Consider the following 20,597-nt stretch of genomic DNA (forward strand, 5'->3'; position numbering starts at 1 on the left):
TATTTCATCCCGTCATTCTACAACGTTAAAAAAGCCTTAAACGTACGATATTAAGACTTTAGTGTGCGATAGGTATGTCAAAATTAACAATTGAGACAATATTAGTCATGGAATTCCATATATTAATATATTTAAGTTTACAGTGAACAGTGAAATACAAATTTCATTTCATATACACATCCTTCACCACGGTGTGAAAATGGGACGGGACAAGTCATGTAAAACATGAATGAAGCTGTAAACATTTTATTGTCTATGTACTTGCCGAAATAAACAAAAATCAAATCAAAACCATGTAGTTTTGACTCCCACCAAAAATGTGTACTAAAGCAAAGTCTGAAATTTGAATATGGTAATATGAACGTCAAAATGAATCAGAACGGTGCAAAATATTTTGTTTTATTTTAATTTATTTCAACCAAACTTTTGTTGTACGGTATCACCACTGGTGGAAAAGAAATAGCAACAACAAAAATCAAGTCTTGACGCCCTCTGCTGGCAGATGTTTGCAACTTTTATAGGAAAAAATAAGGTAAAATAATAATCACAAAAAGAAATGAATAATTTAATATGAAAAACGATGCAGAAACAGTAGACCGCAAATAGTTAGTTTAAACTCCTTCAGGTTGAACTGATTAGAATATTCTGAAATAAATCCAACCGGATAAACACATACAATGACGTGACTTCCGCCGCGTGGTTTTGGCTCCAAACTCCCGCCCGGCACTGCAACATTGTTTTGCGCCTACTCCAGCTCCTTGGCCGAATACACTCATTTTCTTCTCGGCATTTTCACATCATGGCAGCGAAAAAGGCAGTGGGCTCCCAACTTGACGATCTTGTTGTAAATGAAGAGGAACTGGAGCATGTTTTGCGCGTAATTGCGGGAAGTGACTCGGAAAACTGCTCTTACTCACTTGTAAGAAACACGCCTTTGGTCTTCTACCCATTCAAAGGAATGTGCGCACGCAAAATACACTTATTGAACTTAATTTCATATTTGTATGTAAGCTATATTTATGTGCGTTTTTCTTGCAGGGCTATGTGAAGAGGCAGGCTGTGTTTGCATGCAACACTTGCACACCAGATGCATCGCAGCCTGCTGGCATCTGCCTGGCCTGTGCCAACAATTGCCACGATGGACATGACATCTTTGAGCTCTATACCAAAAGGTATGGTGTTGAGGTGAACTATCTTGCGCCAACAAATAGAGTATAGAAAATCTTTGAATGTACTAAAATGAATAGTTGCATTGTATTCCCCGACCGTAAACAAGTTTTTAAGTTTCTCTCCCTGCTTTTCGCGACAGAAATTTTCGCTGTGATTGTGGAAACAGCAAGTTTGGAGATTTCCAGTGTAAACTCACTCCGGTAAAAGTTTTCTTTATTTTTTAAACTCATGGTTCACAAAATTAGGTATGCTTTCTTAATTGCATGGGATTCAATACAAGTACTGTATCATTCAAGGTAAATTGATCAAGCCTGTCATGCAAATGTATTACTTACATACACAAATTTGAAATTATATCCAACATAATGGAAAATGAGTGATGAGCACCTCGTATTGGAAGTCAAAATATTTAATATATAATTAATATTTAATTTACTCTGATAGGCCAAAGATGAGAAAAACTCCAAAAACCTTTACAATCACAACTTCTCCGGACGCTACTGCTCTTGTGACCGGCCTTTTCCAGACAAGGAGGACAAGGTATCCCATTTGTTCATTTGTGCACCGGGATTTGGTTGCTTTAAATGTGTTTAGTATGTTGAAGTAATTTCTCGACAGGTCAACGATGAGATGATTCAGTGTGTCATCTGCGAGGACTGGTTTCATACCAGGGTATGTATTACTTATTCTTGGCAAATGCAAAAATGCACTTAAAATAAATTATAAATCGCTCTGTTAAGAAAAAATACACTTCACTAAATATGAACTGTTTTGATTCCATTTAGCATTTGCGCTGCGAAGTGGAGGAACTGGATGAGATGGTGTGCGAGGATTGTATGAACAAAGCTCCTTTCTTATGGACGTATGCTGCTCACCTTTCAGGTAATCCACCTTCATAGGTAACAACAACAACAAACGCCCAAGTGGCAAACATATCGTGTTCTTTATACATTTGTCTCATTCTCAGTTTCACCCGAGCAAAAGGAGCATAAAGATGAGCCCGTAGAGGAAGCAAAAAAGAAAGAGGACTTTTTGGAATCGAGTGAAATAAGCCATGAAGAACCTTCCACCAGTCTTGAGCAGAAGGTGGGGCCACTTTTACTTTGACAAACTGCATTTTAGCTAACTTTTTATGAATCTAATACAGTTGGCCTTTTGTTTATGATAATGTTGATATGATAATATGTACAGTTCTTGGCAAGCGTATACCGTACTTGCAATTACACTATATATATTCGGGTCGTGTGGAATTGGCGCAGATGTGCAGCGTTGCTGCGTTTTCTCTGTTGTGGGCTGGAGCTTGCCACTTGATGGCGCAGAAGAGCAACGTGACAGGCTCCCTTTTGGGTAATTAGAGGAGACATGACCCACAAGGCCCCTCTGTCTGTGTCTCTGCAGACAGCTTTGGCCGCGCTTCACAGGCCAGCTTTACTGTAAACCGCTCATTTTCGCCGCCTGATCATTCCGCCCCCACTGGATGAATCTGATGTTTTATACAGCCGTGTCACATCCTAACTCACCGTCTCACGTTAGGAAACACCAACCAGGAGCTTTCCTCGCAAGCGGAGCCACGAGGACATGACAGACTGTCCCGGGGAGACCAACGCGGTGGCTTGCAAGCTAAAGCATTTCCAGTCCCTGCATGTGCCACGGCGTCAACAGGGTGCGGTGTTCTGGCAATCTTCGTGGCGCTCTTTGCTGTGCACCTGTACAAGCTGCAAGGTGGGGTCTCCAGCATCAGACTAGCCCAGGGGTGCACAAAGTATGACCAACAAAGCAATAGTATAATATTTTGGCCAAAGAATTTATTAGTCTATTTTTTTTTTTTTTTACAATTCACTCCATTGATTTATTTTATTACCTTTTATAATTCACTCAATTCAATTGACATGTTTGCCCACCCCTTGGACTAGCCCTTTTTACTTGTGCTTATCAAAATTGGGAGTTTTCCAATGTATAATACTTTTGTCTTGCCTGTGGCACATAGAGGGCTTACGTAGCCGCACAGGTCCACTTCCTCATGGACCTGTCCGACTCACTTCTGGCCTACGAGCAAAAAGGCCTGGACAAGCCGTTTGGAAAGCATCCGCTGATGACACTGACGAGTTCAATGGACAGAGTCCAGCAGCTTGAATTCATTTACGGTGAGAATTTTCTCTGGCTACACTGATATTTGTGTGCTCTTATTAATCTTACTTCCTTTCTTTTAGGTTGCAACGAGATGGCTACTGCAGTAACTGCATTATTTCACAAATGTGCAGGTGAAAATAAGGTGAGGAAACTCATTTGTATGGATGACCAAGCCCATCCGTTGAAATTTAAGTTGAATCAATCCAAATATATATATATTTTTAAATAATTGTTTTAGTTTATTATAGTTTAACAACTGGATTTGACTCTAGTTTTGCTGAGTCTCCTGTTGTTGTCTGCTGATCCAGTCATTGTCTCCCTCAGGAAGTCACTGCGGAAGCTGTATATGAGCTTTTCCAGGAGCTTCAGGCTAAAAAGCAGCGTAACGTCAACACGGGCTACCAGTGACTAAAGTGCTGCAGTCTTGTGGTGCTTCTCCCATGAAAAGTTTCCCTTTGTTGAAGAAGAAGAAGAAAAAGTGCAATGTTGGAAGCACATTTGTTTCTGTTCAAGATGCCTCAAATTTGAAGCTAGTTTTTAATTAACACATGTTTGTGATCTGTTTTGTTTCTACACTGGATACTTGGAATAAGTCTGTTAAAGACATGCTGCTGTTTATTCGGAAATTTGTTCTTTAGGCAATTTAATAAAGTTGAGTAATTCTTTGCAAATGACAAAACTTTACTATTTTATTTCATAATATCAAACCAGTTTATTTTTGAGGACCACTGTTGCACACCTTTTGAGGCGCCAGTAGAAAAATAGATTCAGTGAAACTAAATGCAATAAGTCTACAAACATTAATTTCTAAGATGCCAGACAAGTACGACGTACCTGTGAGGATCCAACACATTTCATATATTCAACTAAAACCAAAATGCGCTAAATAACATCTATATACACACAAAAAAAAGGAGCTACAACTATCTGATGCAGGCTGGTAGAAAAGAGCTTGCATAGACATCAAGGTCTACAATAAAAACCCAGCTGCAGGCAGGGAAGGCACTGACCTCGCTACAGCAAAGAGTTAAACAACCACTAAGTCAAGGGAACATCCTCTTGGAAAAGTCAACAACTACGCAAAATGAACATGAGGAATCTCAAGTTTAGTGTTTTCCCCCTGCTGACACAAAGCAAGCTGGGAAAATTAGTTCTGCATTTGCAATCAGATTTTCTTGAAAAAAAAAAAGTGAAAATTCACACAACCTACAATAGTGAGCGAATTGCCCCGAATGCAGAACATTTACAAAGGAAATCTTTTTGAGACACAATCTTTACAGAACATTCGCGGCGAGTTTCAGGACAGGACAAAGTACACAACGACCACTTCAATGCAATAGAAACCATAAACAAACAAGTGGTGCTTGATTGGTTCTGTACAATTTTTCCCACTGGAGCGCACTGGAGGCCAGCTACTTTTCTTCATGCGATTCCTTTTGTTCCCCCCCACCCCCCATTAAAAAAAAAAAGACTCATGCTGGCATGTGCGCTTCAGTCGTGAACTTGCATGGTTCTGGAGCTACAAACGCTGACTGCGCGAGGCCGGATGGTTGTCAGTCCATAGTGAGAACAGTCAATTAGTTCAGTGATTCCCAACCACATTTCTAAGATCATTCAATTTTTTTTAGTTCATCTACATCTAGTAACAGGTAGAATAATGAAATGCTCTTCCTGCTGGTGGAAGAAATTCATCTGATGTAAAATACATAACGGTTGGGGAAACACCTAATAGTGAATTAACACGTGGTTTGAGATAGAATGACATCATTGAGAACTGAGTTTGAAGGTAGCTAAAATGGAATCTTCAGAGGATTGGTTAAGGCTTCAAGATTTGATTAGTGGATGCTATTAGATTAAGAGGAAGGAGCGTAAGCACACAGCCAGCTGTGCTCCTTCTGATATGTTCAGAGAGACCAGGCTGGAAATGTGCGAGTACAGTACTGAGATTGTCACCACACTTTTGTGTGAGTGTGTGTGTGTGTGTTTACCAGTAAGAAGACACGCTTGCTACCGTCTTAGGTTTCTTACATCTGAGGTTCATGCTATCTGGACTCCTGGGGTGTGAGTGGTGGTCTATATTTGCAGTTGGTTCACGCACGGCCCTAGTGGCCACATTTAGTCAGTGGTATAGAAATATGGTTGGATCCTAAATAATAAACTTCTAAGTGAACCGTGTTCGATTGGAAATGTCTGTTTGGACGTGGCAGTTATAAGGAGCGCGGAAAGACGAGCGTGCGCGCTCTGCTCAGCAACGGTGGAAACTAGCTGCATGGGATGCTACAGAAAACCAAAACAAGCTAGTTTTGATCACAATGCTCTCCTACACCAGACTGCATGGCTTTTTGTGAATGGACAATCCTGTCGGGCCATCATCAACATGAAGGGCATCTTTGTCTGACCGCCACTTGACGAATGAGCTGTATTAATGTTCTGACTCAAGTGACAAATCAGCACACGGATGGATCCAGGTGACCTCGAGATGCATACTTTGGCCTTCGATGATGAATGGAGTCAAGTGGCAGAGTTAGGACAAAAAGGACATTCTATAAATAAATAGCAATTGCCTTTCCACGTGCTTTTTGTTGAACACACACATGTATTTAGTGCTTGACCGTTCAATACGATGGGCTGTCAGTCATTCCCTTTTCTTAATTCAATCGCTGGGGTTAAAGTGCAGATTTTTTGTACGGGTAGTCAGGTTTGCTGGGTGACCTACGGTCTCTGGCCATGTCCTCGCTGACGCTGTTTCTGTGAGGCTGTGACGACTCCCCAACAACAACCATTTCCTCCGGAGCATCTCGAGGTCCGGCCATTCTGTCCTCGTAACCGTCCATGTTTCCGCTGTGCGAGCGCAGGTGGCCCAAGCCGTGAGTCAGATCCGTCTCGTTTGAGCGGGCCCTCGCCGCGTGGCCCATCCTGGGCTGCGGCCCCGAGGGGCTGACGGCGTCGTGCCTCTGCGGGTTCATACCGAGGACATCCAGCCGTAGTGGGTCTGGGCCAGTCCGTCCCTGTGTGTGGCCCTGGGACTGAGCGTCGGTGATGTAAACGGGTGCGAAGGGTCCCGAGGGGGCGCAGCTGTGGCTGTAGAGGTCCGGTCCCGCAAACGTGGAGAGAGTGTGCGCGGGGGCCGGAGATGAAGGTCGACGGGAGAAGTCGTACAGGTCGGGAAACTCTGCTTGCATCTCCAACTTGGGATCGGGGGCGTGCCTCTTGCAAGAGTGCCCGTGCCCGGGGCCATGGTTGTGGCTGTGGCGGACGGAAGGACAGGGGCCGTGGGGGAGATGAAGGCCCGGGTGGCCCACGGGGCTGTGAGGACTTTCCCGGTCCATTTCTGCTATGTGCTGTTCCCTCAGCGACATGACTGAGACACCTAATGCGATGTCGGGCATGAACTCCCTTCTAATGGGCTCCATGCCCATCTGAAACAGAAGAGGAATGTTTGTGATGATATTTTTCAAAAGCGATCCACACATGAACGGACAAAATTTGTAATAGAGTAGACAGGGCCGAGCTAAGTCTTTGAAACGTTTCACCTGTTCTTCAAGACAGAACAGACACACTTACCGCTTGCTGTTCGGATAGCAAGGCTCGGCCCATAGCTTGCGGTTCGGTGCAGTCTGGGGGCTGGGGTCTGGGCACTGAGGAGAAGTCCGAGCCGCCATGCTTGGCCGCCGCATGGCGCTGGCTAAGGGTGCGGTTGCAGGGGTAGGAGAAGGAACGGGTGGGGGTCGGCAAGGGAATGCGGGGTCGCCAGGCGCCTTTGAGTTGAGCGTGGCTGGGTGTAGCAGGGGGGTGGTACGGGGGAGGCGGGGGAGGCAGCGGCAAGTGGAAACCCGCCACGCCTTCCAGCTCTGAGAACATGCTATCCATGGCTGGGCTGCTGTTTACGCGACATCGACCCACCTGGCGCAGAGCCAGAATCGGACTCTCGTCTCCGAATCGCTCGTCGGGAAAGAACTTGTACGGGTTCTGAAAAGATCAAATTTAATTAGAAGAAGAAAAAAAAACCCGTTTGTGCCACCTGTGTTGTGATCTGCTTAAATTTCTGCAGTCTGCCAATTTCTCCCCCTTTCACAAACCTGTAGAAGTTCGGTGGCTCCGTCAGCTAAACCGAACTCCCGGAGGACTCGCAATTGCAGCTCGTAACTGACGGTGGCGCCCTCGCCGCAGTTGAGGGCGTACGCTCTCTGCACTTGCTCTGTGTGTCTGAGTTCCTGGAGTCTCCGGATCATCTCCTTCACTACCGAGAGCTGCGGCACTGCAAGACGGACATCAAAATTTCAATTCAATGCTTGCAACTTTTTTTTTTTTTGCAATGTTTTTTTTTTTTAATAAAGTGTACCTATTGCAAATGAGTCTGGAAGTTTCCCCTTACCTGGGATTTCATTGGCAACCACTGAGGGAGCAGCGGCCGAGTTAACGGTCATCTGCTGATGGTTAACCATGTGACAGCACTGCGGCACGGCGTTGTTAACCATGTAGAGGGTGTCTGGGACGTTGGACATGCGAACGAGTCGTAACCGCACCAGATCAGTCTGCTCCACCATCATTTCATCGAGCACCAACTGAGTTGGAAAAAGCCAAATGGGAGCTTGGAATTGCAGAGCGCAGACGTTTGACACTTGAAGGACACGCTCGTAACCAATCTTGGCATGTTCATAAATAGACTCAGCTACAGTTCATTAGGCAAATATGAAAACTGCTCGAGAATCGAATTCCTGAGTGAGCATAGCAACGAGGGCTGCTTTCAAAGTAACACAGTGCGCCATCATCTGACAGCCCAATCAATCAAGTGTCCTACCTTTGCCTCTTCCACGTAAGGAGAGAAGAGGCGAGGGCGCACGTAGATGCCGGCGTTCTTCTGCCTCAACCAAGCATTGGCTTTCCCCCCCTCGGCCGTCGGCAACATGTCTGACGGAGGCGTGCTTATCAAACCTCTTTTGAGCTGCGGATGAGAACAGGACATAAGCCTAACCGTGATGCAGCCGCGCAGAAACCCGAAAGGAACGCTAACCGCGTCGGAGAGGACATCGCTGTGCGGGGGCAAAATGTGCTCGGTTCGGATGGATGGCAGTAGAGGGGAAAGGATGTCCTTAAGCTCTTCCACGTCCAGGTCTCTCCTCTTCACTCCGCGTTTGTTGACGCTGTGGGCTGTGCCGCTCAACAGATTGGGCTCTGCCCAAATATGAAATTTGGACAGCCAGGTTTAGTACACGAGTAAATTATATCACATCGAATTAATTGCGATGACTACTGCAGGTTAAAATTAGAGTTTAGTTTTGCTTGCAAAGATGTGCTTATCCAAGCTGACTTGAGGTGAGATGTTTCGACCATTTTGAAATTTGGCCAATCTTTTAATGTGCTTTACAATATAACTTGAAAGCTTTAGTAAGTGTGAAATATTCTCAGAATCATTGGGGGCTGTGCTCGGAGAATAATTACAGAGTGTATTATCTTACCCCTGTCTGCCATCCTCTTAATAAGCTGCTGCTCGCCCCACTTAACAACATACTTGAGAATGTCTTGCTCACTGGCCTGCAAATGAGACGAAGAGGTGGAGAGAGAGAGAGGGGGGGGGGGGAGCAGGGTGCAGGGAGAAAACATAATTATCAGGACAAGGAGGTCATATATTGTCAGGGGGGAAAAAAAACAGCTGCTAAATGAGGATGAGGTGACAGTGCAACATGTTTGGACAGTATTCTAGCAAGGTGCAAGCCAGCTTGGCTAGTGTAGTTGGATTACAACATTTCACCTCAACTGTTTTGCCAGAAGCTGTTTGATTTTCCTAACTGCTGTATTCTAGCGAGCGGCTCTGTTAGCTCACCTGTAGGTAGTCGGACTGGATCGCGTTGAGAAAGTGCTCCTTGCCGAGCTCATAGAGAACATCTGAGGTGACAACCTGATTGAACTCCTCGCAGAGGAAGTGCATGGCCTGCCTGTGCACCCATTTGGAGCCGTACGGTTGCGAGCTCCACTTGAGGATGGGCACCAGTGAATCCAGAGACAAGCTTTCCACAATAATGTCTTCGCAGCCTGACAATGTGAGAAGAAAGACAAGTTTGACGTCATCAAGGTTTTGATTGGAGAAGATTTTCAGGTAAAACAAGGTACACGTCAGGATTTTCCCCGTCACGTTCACACTCAGCGAGTCTCTTTCAAGTGACCTCCACATCCTTGCTGTTTCTTAAATCAGAGCGCATACCAGAACAGCAGGTAGTGGTTTAACTCGGCAACACACCGACCCACAAAAATGCCTTGAGAGGTTGATGTGGTTTTTTTTTGCCTGCTCTTAAAACACGATGAATACACTCGGGCGCCTGAGTAAATGTGACACGACCAAATTATTTGAGGAAAAATATGTAGTTTGGAAATGTAAGCAAATCAGAGGTCTACCGCTTTCAAGAAAAAGAGAAGTGGTGCTGTATTTACTTTTGATTTAAAATATATTTTTCTAATGAACGCAGTTCTTACAAAGAACGGATAAGCTGTAGCACATTTTCAGTTTTATCAGCAAGTTACAGAAACAGCTGTTTAGAAAGAAGAGGGGGTGGGGACCCCGAAAAGTTTGGAAAAGCCAAACAAAAAGCAATGGCACGTTGCCTTTTAGCAGGCTATAAACTAAATTAACTGTTCTAGTTTCCCCGCCAGCTGCGTCTTTGACTATCTTCTCTGCCGTCGGTCTTCTTCAGTTTCTCTGTGTGCATCCTTGGCCACACATGCACAAATGTAAACAGCTTAGCTTCACGTCTGCCCATTAAAATTCACAGCAGCCCTCCATCTTAAGAGAGTGCGCTTTTATTATCACTTGAAAATTAAAATTCACAGTTATAGCCAATATGAACTCTCCGCAGTTGCTAACCCCTCACGCTATTCCACTGGCTGAATCCTTTATTTGTTATTATGCGGCACTTCATGTTAATGGAGCAAACAACCGCTAAAAACATTTAAAATGGAGGCTGCACTTGATGGCTTGTAAACAAGCCGGTGAATGTAAATCACGTGCGAGTATCACTCGAGCAATGGCAGCGACCGCAAGCAAGAGATGGATGGTCGGTGAGGGCCAACGAAAGGAAAGAACAAAACCACATCAGCCCTCTCTGCAGGGCACTTGAAAAATTAATAAGGCTTTTAATACTGCAATAGTGAAATGATAAAGGGATACATGTGTGGAGGATAAATAATGACGGATGATGGCGCTCAGCTGCTGCAGAAACACCTCCATGCCGGTAACGCTAACAGACAGCGGCGGAATGGGATGGCGCCGACAGCGTGACAGATGAGAGGATATTCTCCTCGTCTGCCTCCTGAAATAAATCTCCTTGCTGCCTCCTGAAGAGACCCAGTGTCCCCTTGAAACCTCCAACTGCTTCAGTCTGCCCTAAGGGCCAACATTTTATTTTGTGTGAACTGGCCAGCCTGACATTTGTCATTATGTCATCTTCTGGCAGAGTTAAAAAAAAAAAAAAAAAGCTACATCAGCATATTTTCACTAACACTCTAACACAACTGCCCTATATCAAATTATTTTAATATGACCACATAAATTAGAATGTCATGCGTGTGTAGGAAAAGACTGTTTAAAATGAATGACTCCACTTTTCCTGACCGTCATCATCGCAACAAGTCTCTAGTGTGAAAGTTTATTTATTTATTTTTTTGAAAAAGTGCTCCTTCAATGCATGCTTGTCGAATTTCTCAAAATCAGGTTGGCACCAACGATGGCGCTAAACTTCCATTGTAGGAATTAAATGCCACTAGTAGTAATTCTTAAATGTGACGTTGGCTTTTTATTTTCTCTTGATAGCTTAGTCATAGCCCAATGGACGCAGTCCAACCTGGGCTGCCACTCAACAATGTAGGAATCATTTTGACATCGACTCCAAAGACAGCAGCTATGGAGAAAGTTGGAGTGTAATGGAGAAAGTCAGAATCACACTCTTGCCATGTCAGCTGCCGCCATTCATTTTAGAGTCAAACCACAGACAGACTTTAAAATGACACCTTAGAGTCTGTTGCGAAAGACGTGTTAAAAAACGGGAGTTCGAAATGGGAGTAACAGGAAGCTGCAAAGGACTACAAGGAAGGCGACTTGGACAGGATGACATCGGGGCGAACCTCAACTATCTTGCCACATTCCTCACTGAGGTTTCATGGGAACTGATTAGTGCTGCACAGCTCGGTGGGAGAGGGAGGCGAGATAAAAATACCCTCTGATTTCTGTGTCGGATGGCACCGTTTGCTTGCTCACTGGCAAAGCTGTCAGACTGACAGCGACAGCACATCTCCAGGGTGCGAGATGGTGTGTGATCACCTGACTGCGTTTGTTTACATCAGACCGCCCAACGCCAGGAGTCGACAGATTTTGTATCGAAGCTAACTCTGTGCTTTTATTTAATATTTCTCTTAGGCATAAATGAACTTGTAGAGGCCATTATGTAAGAAGTTCAACTCTCTTCAGACCTTTGACTTGAAAAGACGCATTGGCCTTTCGTTCCTAATATAAAATTAGTATTGCGATAGTAATTTACACCAAAATATGAGTTGAAAAAAGATGATACAGCACATTGGCTAAGTGATAACCGAATCACTTATTTTCATTCTGTTCTTAGCTGCTGCAAATTTGAACACCTCTGACCTGTGACGGCAGACTGTAGAGCAGTCTGGGCAGCAGAAGTCATACTTGGAATATTTTAACATGTAATTAATCTGCCTTGAATGTCGGAATATTAATATCAAGCCTTCAATGCATGCACGTTTGAGACACAAAGTTTTTAACAAAACTGTCTAAGAAGAAATACAGCATGCATATACAAATTATAACAATTTGTGAGTTGTTAATGACATATTGACATGAGAATGCATTATTTATTTGTACGCATGTGCGCTGTTAATAGGATCATAACTTACCCTGTGCCAGCATACTGAACTCCAAGAATAAAGCAATATGGTAGAGCTCCATTGCCTCTTCTGTGCGTGTGCTGGCCCCCCGACCCCCTGACACCAAGGCTTGGACCTCCCCGAGGCTGCCGGTCGAGGGGCTACCACGCAGAACCAGTCCAAGCTCTACCGCATCTGTGTACATGCAGTGGAGAATCACCTGCACGTATTTGCGCGGGATGATGGACTCATCCAGCACGATTCGGGTCGGAGTCTGGAGCGTGCGCTCCGTCATTTCCTCCCCTGTACGAATGCGCCTCTGCAAAAGGTTTCTAAAGAAAGGCGAGCGTGCAGAGAGGATAGCCTTGTGAGCTCGAAGGTCCTCATCTGGGGTGCCTGGTCCTCCGCCGCCTCCCGAGACAGCGGCCGGCGCTCCGGCGCCTCGCTCGTTGAAACTCTCGACCATTTCAAAGTCTGAAGAGAAACTCAACAGGGCATCGTAGTAGCACATGTAGTCAAACAAGCCCTTCATATCTGCTTCGAGAGAGTTGGGCGTGCCAAACTCCTCACTGAGCTGCACCAGCACGTCCACATTCTGTAGCCTGGAATCCTCGGCGCTGCTCACTCCAAACTCCCCTGTGTACAAGTAGTGCAGCAGCGCGGAGAACATGGGCACATCGATGCCCGCTGTCTCAATGTCCATGTGGACCTCCGCTCCGTAGCCGGGGGATGAGGAGAGCAGAGTCTTGAAGAAGGGGCAGCGAGCGGCCAGGATGGCCCGATGAGCTGGGAAGCAAGTCCCTTGGAAGATGAGGTCCACGTCAGTGCAGTACTTATGCTGATAAAGGGCAGCCAGATCCCGAGGCAAGCTAGGAGCCTCGGCCCGTGCCAGGCTGGCCTGGAAGCTCAGCTCTTTGAGGGCCGCCGTACCCTCATATTCCTCCACCAAGGCATTAGTGTCTCGGACGTCCCACCCGGACAGCAGCTCACGCATCTGTCGGGCGTGATCCGCCGAGCGACTGGATTTTCTTCGTTTAATAAAACGCCGTTTAAGGGTGGCCAGGCCGAGGCTTTTCTTCTTCCTGTCAGCAGGTCGCTCGTGGCCATGTTCCAGGCTGTAAAGCTTCGACTCCCAAGCATATCCCTGCTGTGAATAGGATGAGGTCCCTAGAAGGAATACACAAGCAAAAACACTTGAGCTTCATCTCAGTCTCAACGTGTAACATGAAACCGTGAAACAGGGATCCAATGCTAACAGCATTTTTTTTCTCTCAAGTTAGAAAGGCAGTCGCACGTCAGCTGACGCAGCTAGCAAAGCAGAAATAGATTGCGCTCAATGGTAAAGAAAAATCTGACATGCTGTATTGTGGCTCAACAGTTATTTGAAAAAAGAATATAATTGGTTCAAATTCCCAATTTGTATTTTTTTCTAATCATGCATTTCCTTTTTTCGTATTTCATTTAAATCACTGCAGCGTTTTACTTTCATTAACATATGGGTCGCACATTTAGGTCCAAACTGTTATTTGCAAAAAAACATTAGCAAGTGAACTTTCGCCTCTATGTTCACCTCTACCATTATCAGCCCATTTGAGCACTTGTGGCTTCATAACTCAAACTATTGACAGTTTCTTTTGGCATGAGGGGACTCATGGCTGAGAAAGAAACTCTGCCAAATCAAGCAGTATGACCCCAATAGTAATAATTGCAATGCAGTGTATCATCTGTAAGCCAGACCAGCTTAAGTGAGCGACTCTATGGAGTACTAAACAGCGTTTCCTTACATGAACCTCAGCATGATCGGGCCAAGGCCAAGAAATGCAGGCCTTAGGCAAAAGGGGATTTTAGCGTTGCGCAATTACCTATCCTCCTATGATAATGGGTTCCTCATAGATTCCTAGCAGGGAGCTCAAACGCAATGTAAGACTCACGTCAAAAAGTCCCTATAAATAGCAAACGTGATTACGTGGCACTTCAAAATGAAGAAAAGACTTCAAAATCAAAGATTTTTATCGTGATAACAGTTTAGCGCATTATGTTACAGTTGGGAAACCCTGATGTGGCTGTGTCAAATTTAAGCCCCGGGGGGCCAAATCTGGCCCACTAAATCATTTTATTTGGTCTGATTTTTCAACTTTCATGATGCTTGCTAAAATTACAAATGGGAAAGGCAAAACATCTTTTTTGTTTTGTTTTTTAAATCATCCATTTTCTGAACTGGCAGTAGAGTGATAATCAATTAATCTATACATTGCTCAATTCCGAGAAAACAAAATATGGACGAATGAAAATCAAACAAAAACATCACACCATCAGCACTTTTTTACACCACAGCTGTCGTGTACAACAGCTTGCAATCTGAAGCATGGACTTTAACCAGTGACAAACATCAGTCTTGATTTATCTGGCTCCAAATTCCTCAGATTGCCGTCAAGGAATCTTATTGAGTTGAACAACTACGGACTGCGAGGATCGTTCAGGAGTCTGATAACAGCTGGAGGTGGAAAAATACAATGGTCTTTGTCTCTGTGGGACTCAGGTTGCACGGGCGGTTATGGTTGAAAGACGTCAGAGGCAATTCTGAATTATTTAACACGGAGATAATATCGTGAATATGTATTCGAAAATAGTGATAGAAACACTTGAATGTTTTAACTGATAATGTTCCACTGGATATATGTAGATTACAATCATACTGTAGTGCAAATTTATGTAAATTCTATTTACCAATAAAGGTCTGCTGCGTCTGTGCATTGGCTCCTATGCGCGGGGAGCACGAGTGTGGGTAGCTGGATCCATTGGCACCCATCCTCACGTCTCTTCACTTGCTACGTGGGGGTCCCCCCTCTTGCTGAGTCATTCTGCTCAGGCGACGGCGGCGGCGCTCCCTTCAGTCCTCAGTCGTGTGTTCGCCACGGATCCTCTGAAGAGTTCTCAGAGCCCCTGGGCCCGCCTGCCATGTCGAAAAACGTCTGGAAGACAGAGGAGGAGGTAGAAGTAAGGGAGGGGCTTGACTGAGTTGGGAAAACGTGTAAATACCCATGCAGTGATAGCCCAAAAATGAGCTGACATTTTGAAAAGATCAATGTTTCGGCGCTTGATCAAAGAAGCAGTTAATATTATCTTTGGCACCTTTTCAGCCGCAGCGATCTGTTAAAACACTAAAAATAGCGATTAAAAGCTTTTTAAAAAGGCGTGACTGGGCTTAATGTAAGTGTTGCAACGAGAGTCAACAAATGAAACGCAGACGCTTGGTGGGTTTTTCGGTTTGAAGCATAAAAATAACACAAAAGCGGTTTAAAAAAAAGGAAACATTTGCAGCTTACCAGTGATGCAATAAGCAAGTACCACAATTTAGTTCTGCGTTTGTGGTCTCTTTTAGTTTGTGGAGCGGTAAAAAAAACAGGATTACCTCAAAACAAACATTTCCCTCAAAGCACATTAGCATATTTCTCAACTGTAGACATTCAAGTATGAACTAATAGGGATAACTATTTTGGTTTATGGCTATTAAGCCTTTGCAGAAAAAGTGCTATTGGACATTTTACAATTAATATTAGGTTGTATGCTACAAAACATCAACCCTTAAGATATTTTATGAGGAAAGGGAGGAAAGGTCTTGGAAATTTATATGAAGTAATCCTAAAGTAAACAAATACAAGCAAGTTATGATTATCTGGATGGCAAATAACCTTTTTTTCTCATCGATTATCACATTAATGGCTACATGCTTTGCTAAGAGCTAACTATTGTCATCTACTATAGTCTATTTCTACAACTCCTGCATTTGCATCATCTTCGACGTTGCCCCAGTGTGCTTCATTACAAACAGAATTACTGTCAACCGACACGGCAATTACTTATTCCTCAATGAGAGAAAAAAAGAGAACTGGATTGCTAGATGTGTTTTATCTCAGCCTGCCATAGCGATTGATCACCGTCTCAGCGCCTGTGGAGCAGCGAGCCGCCCAACACGTCCTGAGCATTCAACCGGGTAAGGTGCTCATTGCTTTATTTTCTTTCTTCACGCTATTCAACATACAATCAAAGTGGAAGGGGCTGCTGCAAAAACATTGCTCGATCTTTATTTCATTAGGCTGCTTGAAATATCTTCACAGGGAATTCATTTGGACAAAATTAGAAACAGAATTTAAATATGGGGGAGATGAGAGGAAGCCCGTGAGATACACATATTGTTGTTTACAAACGGGAATGGGGGATTCTCAAAGGAGGATAAAAAACAAGCCGAAATATATTCAACGTTGCCAGCTTTAACTTACACCAGCGGGTGAAGCAAATTTAATTTGCACTGCATTGCAGGAGCAATGTTAAAGCACTGTCGAGCACAGCGAATGTTCTTCGCAGGAGCTGCTGGGCTCACACCATTAAACAAAAAGCGCCCACCTGACATGTTCTATTAAGCTGAGAATTAAGACACTTGCCCTGCGTTCAAGACTGAAACAGTGTTGTCGCTGTGCTGAGCCCCGAGTCGGAGCGAGACGGGGGCAGTGCCATAGAGGAGCAGAAGGGTTGGGGGGTGGGCAGTGCTGGACTACACGTCCCTAATGAGAGGTGACAGCAGACACTCCCCACCCCCCGTCCACATCTCTTTACACACATGGACATATGCAACCTTTCAAGCCACTCACCTCGCTGCACTCCTCTGAATAGCTTTCAATAAAAAGGAGCCGGTCTTCGACTGAGCGGTTCAATATAAAAATGCTCGCTACAAGGACACGATTGATGTATTATTTAAATAGGAGTCGAGTCACTTTATTAATCATTTATGTGGATTTCCCCTACCAGGGTAAGGGGTATGTTTCCTTCTTCCGTCTTACCTATCTGCAATTGCCAAAAATCTGAAAAATTAGAAAACAAATGCAGACAAAAAATTGAAAATATATATATGGATAACGATATAACCTAAAAATGGACCCATCCTCGCTACGCTGAATAATATGGCTATGTTGACAAGTAGTTGACCACATTCATTAAACAACAGAATCTTTACAGGAAAGCCTAGCTCTGTTTAGTCTCCAAGGCAACCACCCGGATTTTGATGTAACTAGACCACAGCGCCAAACCACAGTACAGAGTCGGTCTACACACACTATAGACCCAACAATTAGGGCAGGTAAGCACAGAGTCCGAGGCAGCTTTTGCCACGGGGGAAGACCTATTAAAGAATAATCAAAATTGGTATTATTCTTATTCAATTGTGAAAGGTCTGCTTTTCCTGTGACATTTAGGTGGAACTTTGAATTGTCCCACCCATGACAACCCTGCAAGCGTATTCAAATAGAGACTAACAAATCTTTTTTTTTTCCCACAGAGATTATAGACTGCTGGGATATCTGATACAAAATCGTAGGCACCCTAAAAAGGATCATAATAAGCAGAAACCATAATTCTGTCACCGTGACCTTCACTATACCAACGTCTGCCACTGCCAAAGAAAAACAATAAGTCGCCCTCAAATGGAATGAACGTAGTAGAAGGAGCAAATGTTCCACGGGAAATTGAATTTTACTAAATTGGTCTGAAAATGTCTAGGAGAAATAATTTTCCTTCCTGAGGCAAGGCAAAGATTGCTGAATAGTCAAAAATGCTTGAGAAGACTTTTGTTAACAAATATGTCCAGTAAATAAGTTACAGTATTTAATCAATATATTACTTCATCGTGTGATTTTTTTTTTTTTTGTCGAATGATCATCCCTAATGTCGTGACACTTGACAAGGAAGATTGTCAAAGACATTTAAATGAAGACTACAGATTATGCATCTCAGGGCTGCATTTGACAGTTAGATGGCAAATGGGGTCATCTGAATGATGCCAGACGCCGTCGTCATAAGAGCTACAGGAAACGGGAGGAATTAGAAGCCGCTAGAATAAACACGGCATGCGAGAGAAGCAAATACAATGTGTCCAGAGCGATGACTCATGGTGGGCAGTCTGTGGATTACACTGAGGTCAAGCACCACTACACATTCGGATTTTGTCAGCTGATTTCCTTTCAGACTGTCGGCTGGAACTCATGATAGTCTGTCATTCTGTCGACTATTGTTTTGTGTTTGTCCTTAGTGTGTCACTGCGTCTTCCAAATGTGGACAAAAATCTGATTTGAATCGATTTAATGTGTGCCAATGCAAGTGCACAGAGTCACTATGAGCCTCACTGTAACTAAATGCACCAATTGATGCCGTTCAGTGAATAAAAAAAAAAAATAAAATAAAAAAAACACGTGTGGATAAATCTAACTGGGAGTGACAGCATAGGTTAAACATAGTCTTAATGTCAAATTAGAGTTGTGCCAATTATAAAATCAGGTGAAAAAAATACCAACAGTAATTAACAAATTAACGAAAAGGTTACTAGTAAAAATAAAATGCGGCCTGTTGGTGACCTTTGCAAATTACGAGACGAGGCTTACTCTAATGACCTGACAAACAAAGTCTGCCAGCCAATGTCCAGCTGCCAAAACCTATGCGTGCATCTTTGAAGTGAATGCATCTTGTTCAGTCCTCGCTGTACAACAAAAAAGATCAGTCGGGTCAAAGTCTGACTGACTCGTTCAAAAGCTCCAGGGCAGGTACGTGCAAGCAAACGCAGGCTTTTATGCCAGTCGTGCACACGTGAGCATGTCATTCCAATAATAACATGTCATTATGTGGCCCTAAACCGCTGACTCAAATGCTTAACCTGGTCAGGAGGAGAACTTCCATGTTGACTAGTGATTTAAAAGCACCTTTCTAACCTTCATTCAGTACATAATAAATGCTGAGGAGTCACAGGATTTATACAGTGCGAGTTCTCTGGGATCCACGCCACTTTACAGAGATGACAGCAACAGTCACACATTTAGCAGATGTTCACACCAACATGGAAATAATTATTCACTATGGTGTTGGAAAAAGGGTGTCAATTTTGTTTTCATCATAAGCCACACTCTAGTTATGGTAGCCATCAGGGGCTGGTTATAGCACAAATGTGTAATCACGAGGGGGTGGAACATTCTACCAAAAATAACACTTCAATATGTATTTTGGATTTTAGTTCACCGTTTGGTTCACAATGGGTACAGTTAAGGAAACAAAAAGCAAAACAAACATCTCTTGTGTAAACAGGAACATATGTCATGATTAGAATGAAAAAATACTTTTCTTTTTGGGAAAGTGCAACTAACATCTCAAAATGAAAATGGAAACACAAATCAGTTTGAAGAAATGTATATTCATAAAAAGATGCAAAAACATTATGCCAGACCTGAAGTGGGGCTGTAATGCTGGTTGAAAAAATATATCAAATTTGGGCTCCCAAAATACTGGTTCCACGTGACAGAGCAGAATTGAAGTGAAGGAAAACTTGTGGCAAGCTTTGACAGCCACCAAAATGGCATCGAGGGACAGATCTAGCCCCAGGGCCTCAGGTTTGACATCCCTGCGTTAGCTGGATGCAAAGGCACATTACTTGCGTGGAGAATACACTGAAATGACAGATTACGTAATCTGGCAATTGTAAACACACCGAAGTACTACTATAACAAACCAATAAACTGTTATCTGCAGCAATCAAATCATAACACCATTTTTGCAAGCAGAGCATCACAGAGCAGGATTCTCAAAGTACAAATGTGCGACGATAATGATCAACAAATTGATCACAAAAAGATTATAATGATTTCTAGTCGGGTTTTAAACATAATGCAATGGTTTGATTTGGCTTTGTTAGCTTAATGTCAACGCTGAGCTAGTATCGCTTCATGGGGGCGAGGAAGGGGAGGAGGTGCTTCAGCGGAATCTTCGCTTAAAAGTGCTTGAACGATAAAACCGACTTAAGTCGGTAGCTGGCTTGAATTCAGAAGTATTGTCTGGAATCTAATCTAACGTAAGAGGGGATTCCGGTGGAACATAGTCGTGTTATTAGTGGCAGATCTCGAGCATTTGGCTAAAGGTAAGCTATGTACTTCGCTCCTCACCAACAGCGATTTGATACCGCGATCGCTGTGCAATATAAGCGTTACAAGACAAATAACATGTTATTAAGGTTACCAGAGTGGGTGGTAGTCGTAGATGGCTGATATCTTTATCTTCGCTTTGCCTTTGACTAAAAATGCTGCACTCCGACCCAAGTTGTCCCTGGCAGAGGGAGAGAGGGGGGGGAAAAACTGCAGCTCAACACCTTCTTTTTCCAACTCAGCTCGTTACGCGCGACTCTACGTCAGCGTCCACATTTGATCTCCAATCAACACTCCGGTTCCACTTGCAACGACTTTCGGGTAAAGCACCGATGTTAGTTGTGGTTTCAAAATATTCTTGTTTTGTTTTCAGTTTGGTTATTTGTTATTTCCTTCGTAGTAGCCCAAAGCCTTCTTGGGTGGTTGTTATGGCCCAGTGCTGCCCTTTTTCAAGTTCATCTATAA

The 20,597-nt window shown here is 43.8% G+C and overlaps 2 protein-coding genes across 2 annotated transcripts; one reads left to right on the plus strand and one right to left on the minus strand.

The window, feature by feature from the left end:
* Positions 1-692: 692 nt before the first annotated feature.
* On the plus strand, positions 693-3,973 carry LOC133169111 (putative E3 ubiquitin-protein ligase UBR7). The gene is made up of 11 exons (XM_061301030.1): positions 693-919; positions 1,039-1,172; positions 1,310-1,370; positions 1,615-1,710; positions 1,789-1,842; positions 1,956-2,052; positions 2,138-2,256; positions 2,704-2,892; positions 3,158-3,314; positions 3,381-3,442; positions 3,625-3,973. Exons 1-11 carry the CDS (start codon positions 800-802, stop codon positions 3,706-3,708), a joined length of 1,173 nt encoding a protein of 390 aa, XP_061157014.1. The 5' UTR covers positions 693-799; the 3' UTR covers positions 3,709-3,973.
* Positions 3,974-3,975: 2 nt separating this feature from the next.
* On the minus strand, positions 3,976-20,583 carry btbd7 (BTB (POZ) domain containing 7). Its single transcript, XM_061301029.1, has 11 exons — positions 20,227-20,583; positions 14,905-15,149; positions 12,208-13,344; positions 9,125-9,333; positions 8,760-8,835; positions 8,315-8,475; positions 8,102-8,245; positions 7,676-7,865; positions 7,380-7,558; positions 6,865-7,269; positions 3,976-6,719 (listed from the first exon to the last, which is right to left on the minus strand). Exons 2-11 carry the CDS (start codon positions 14,984-14,986, stop codon positions 5,967-5,969), a joined length of 3,336 nt encoding a protein of 1,111 aa, XP_061157013.1. The 5' UTR covers positions 14,987-15,149; positions 20,227-20,583; the 3' UTR covers positions 3,976-5,966.
* Between the last annotated feature and the right edge of the window lie 14 nt (positions 20,584-20,597).

This window comes from Syngnathus typhle, linkage group LG16, assembly GCF_033458585.1.
Source record: "Syngnathus typhle isolate RoL2023-S1 ecotype Sweden linkage group LG16, RoL_Styp_1.0, whole genome shotgun sequence".
NCBI lineage: Eukaryota > Metazoa > Chordata > Actinopteri > Syngnathiformes > Syngnathidae > Syngnathus > Syngnathus typhle.

Excerpts from the sequence above, each read along its gene's own strand:
- LOC133169111 (XM_061301030.1), top strand. The coding sequence starts at position 800 with ATGGCAGCGAAAAAGGCAGTGGGCTCCCAACTTGACGATCTTGTTGTA. Across the intron at positions 1,371-1,614 it reads TCCAGTGTAAACTCACTCCG|GCCAAAGATGAGAAAAACTC; the intron begins GTAAAAGTTTTC and ends TTACTCTGATAG. Across the intron at positions 1,843-1,955 it reads AGGACTGGTTTCATACCAGG|CATTTGCGCTGCGAAGTGGA; the intron begins GTATGTATTACT and ends GATTCCATTTAG.
- btbd7 (XM_061301029.1), bottom strand. The coding sequence starts at position 14,986 with ATGGGTGCCAATGGATCCAGCTACCCACACTCGTGCTCCCCGCGCATA. Across the intron at positions 7,866-8,101 it reads CTTACGTGGAAGAGGCAAAG|TTGGTGCTCGATGAAATGAT; the intron begins GTAGGACACTTG and ends TTTCCAACTCAG. Across the intron at positions 7,559-7,675 it reads GGTTGCCAATGAAATCCCAG|TGCCGCAGCTCTCGGTAGTG; the intron begins GTAAGGGGAAAC and ends TCCGTCTTGCAG.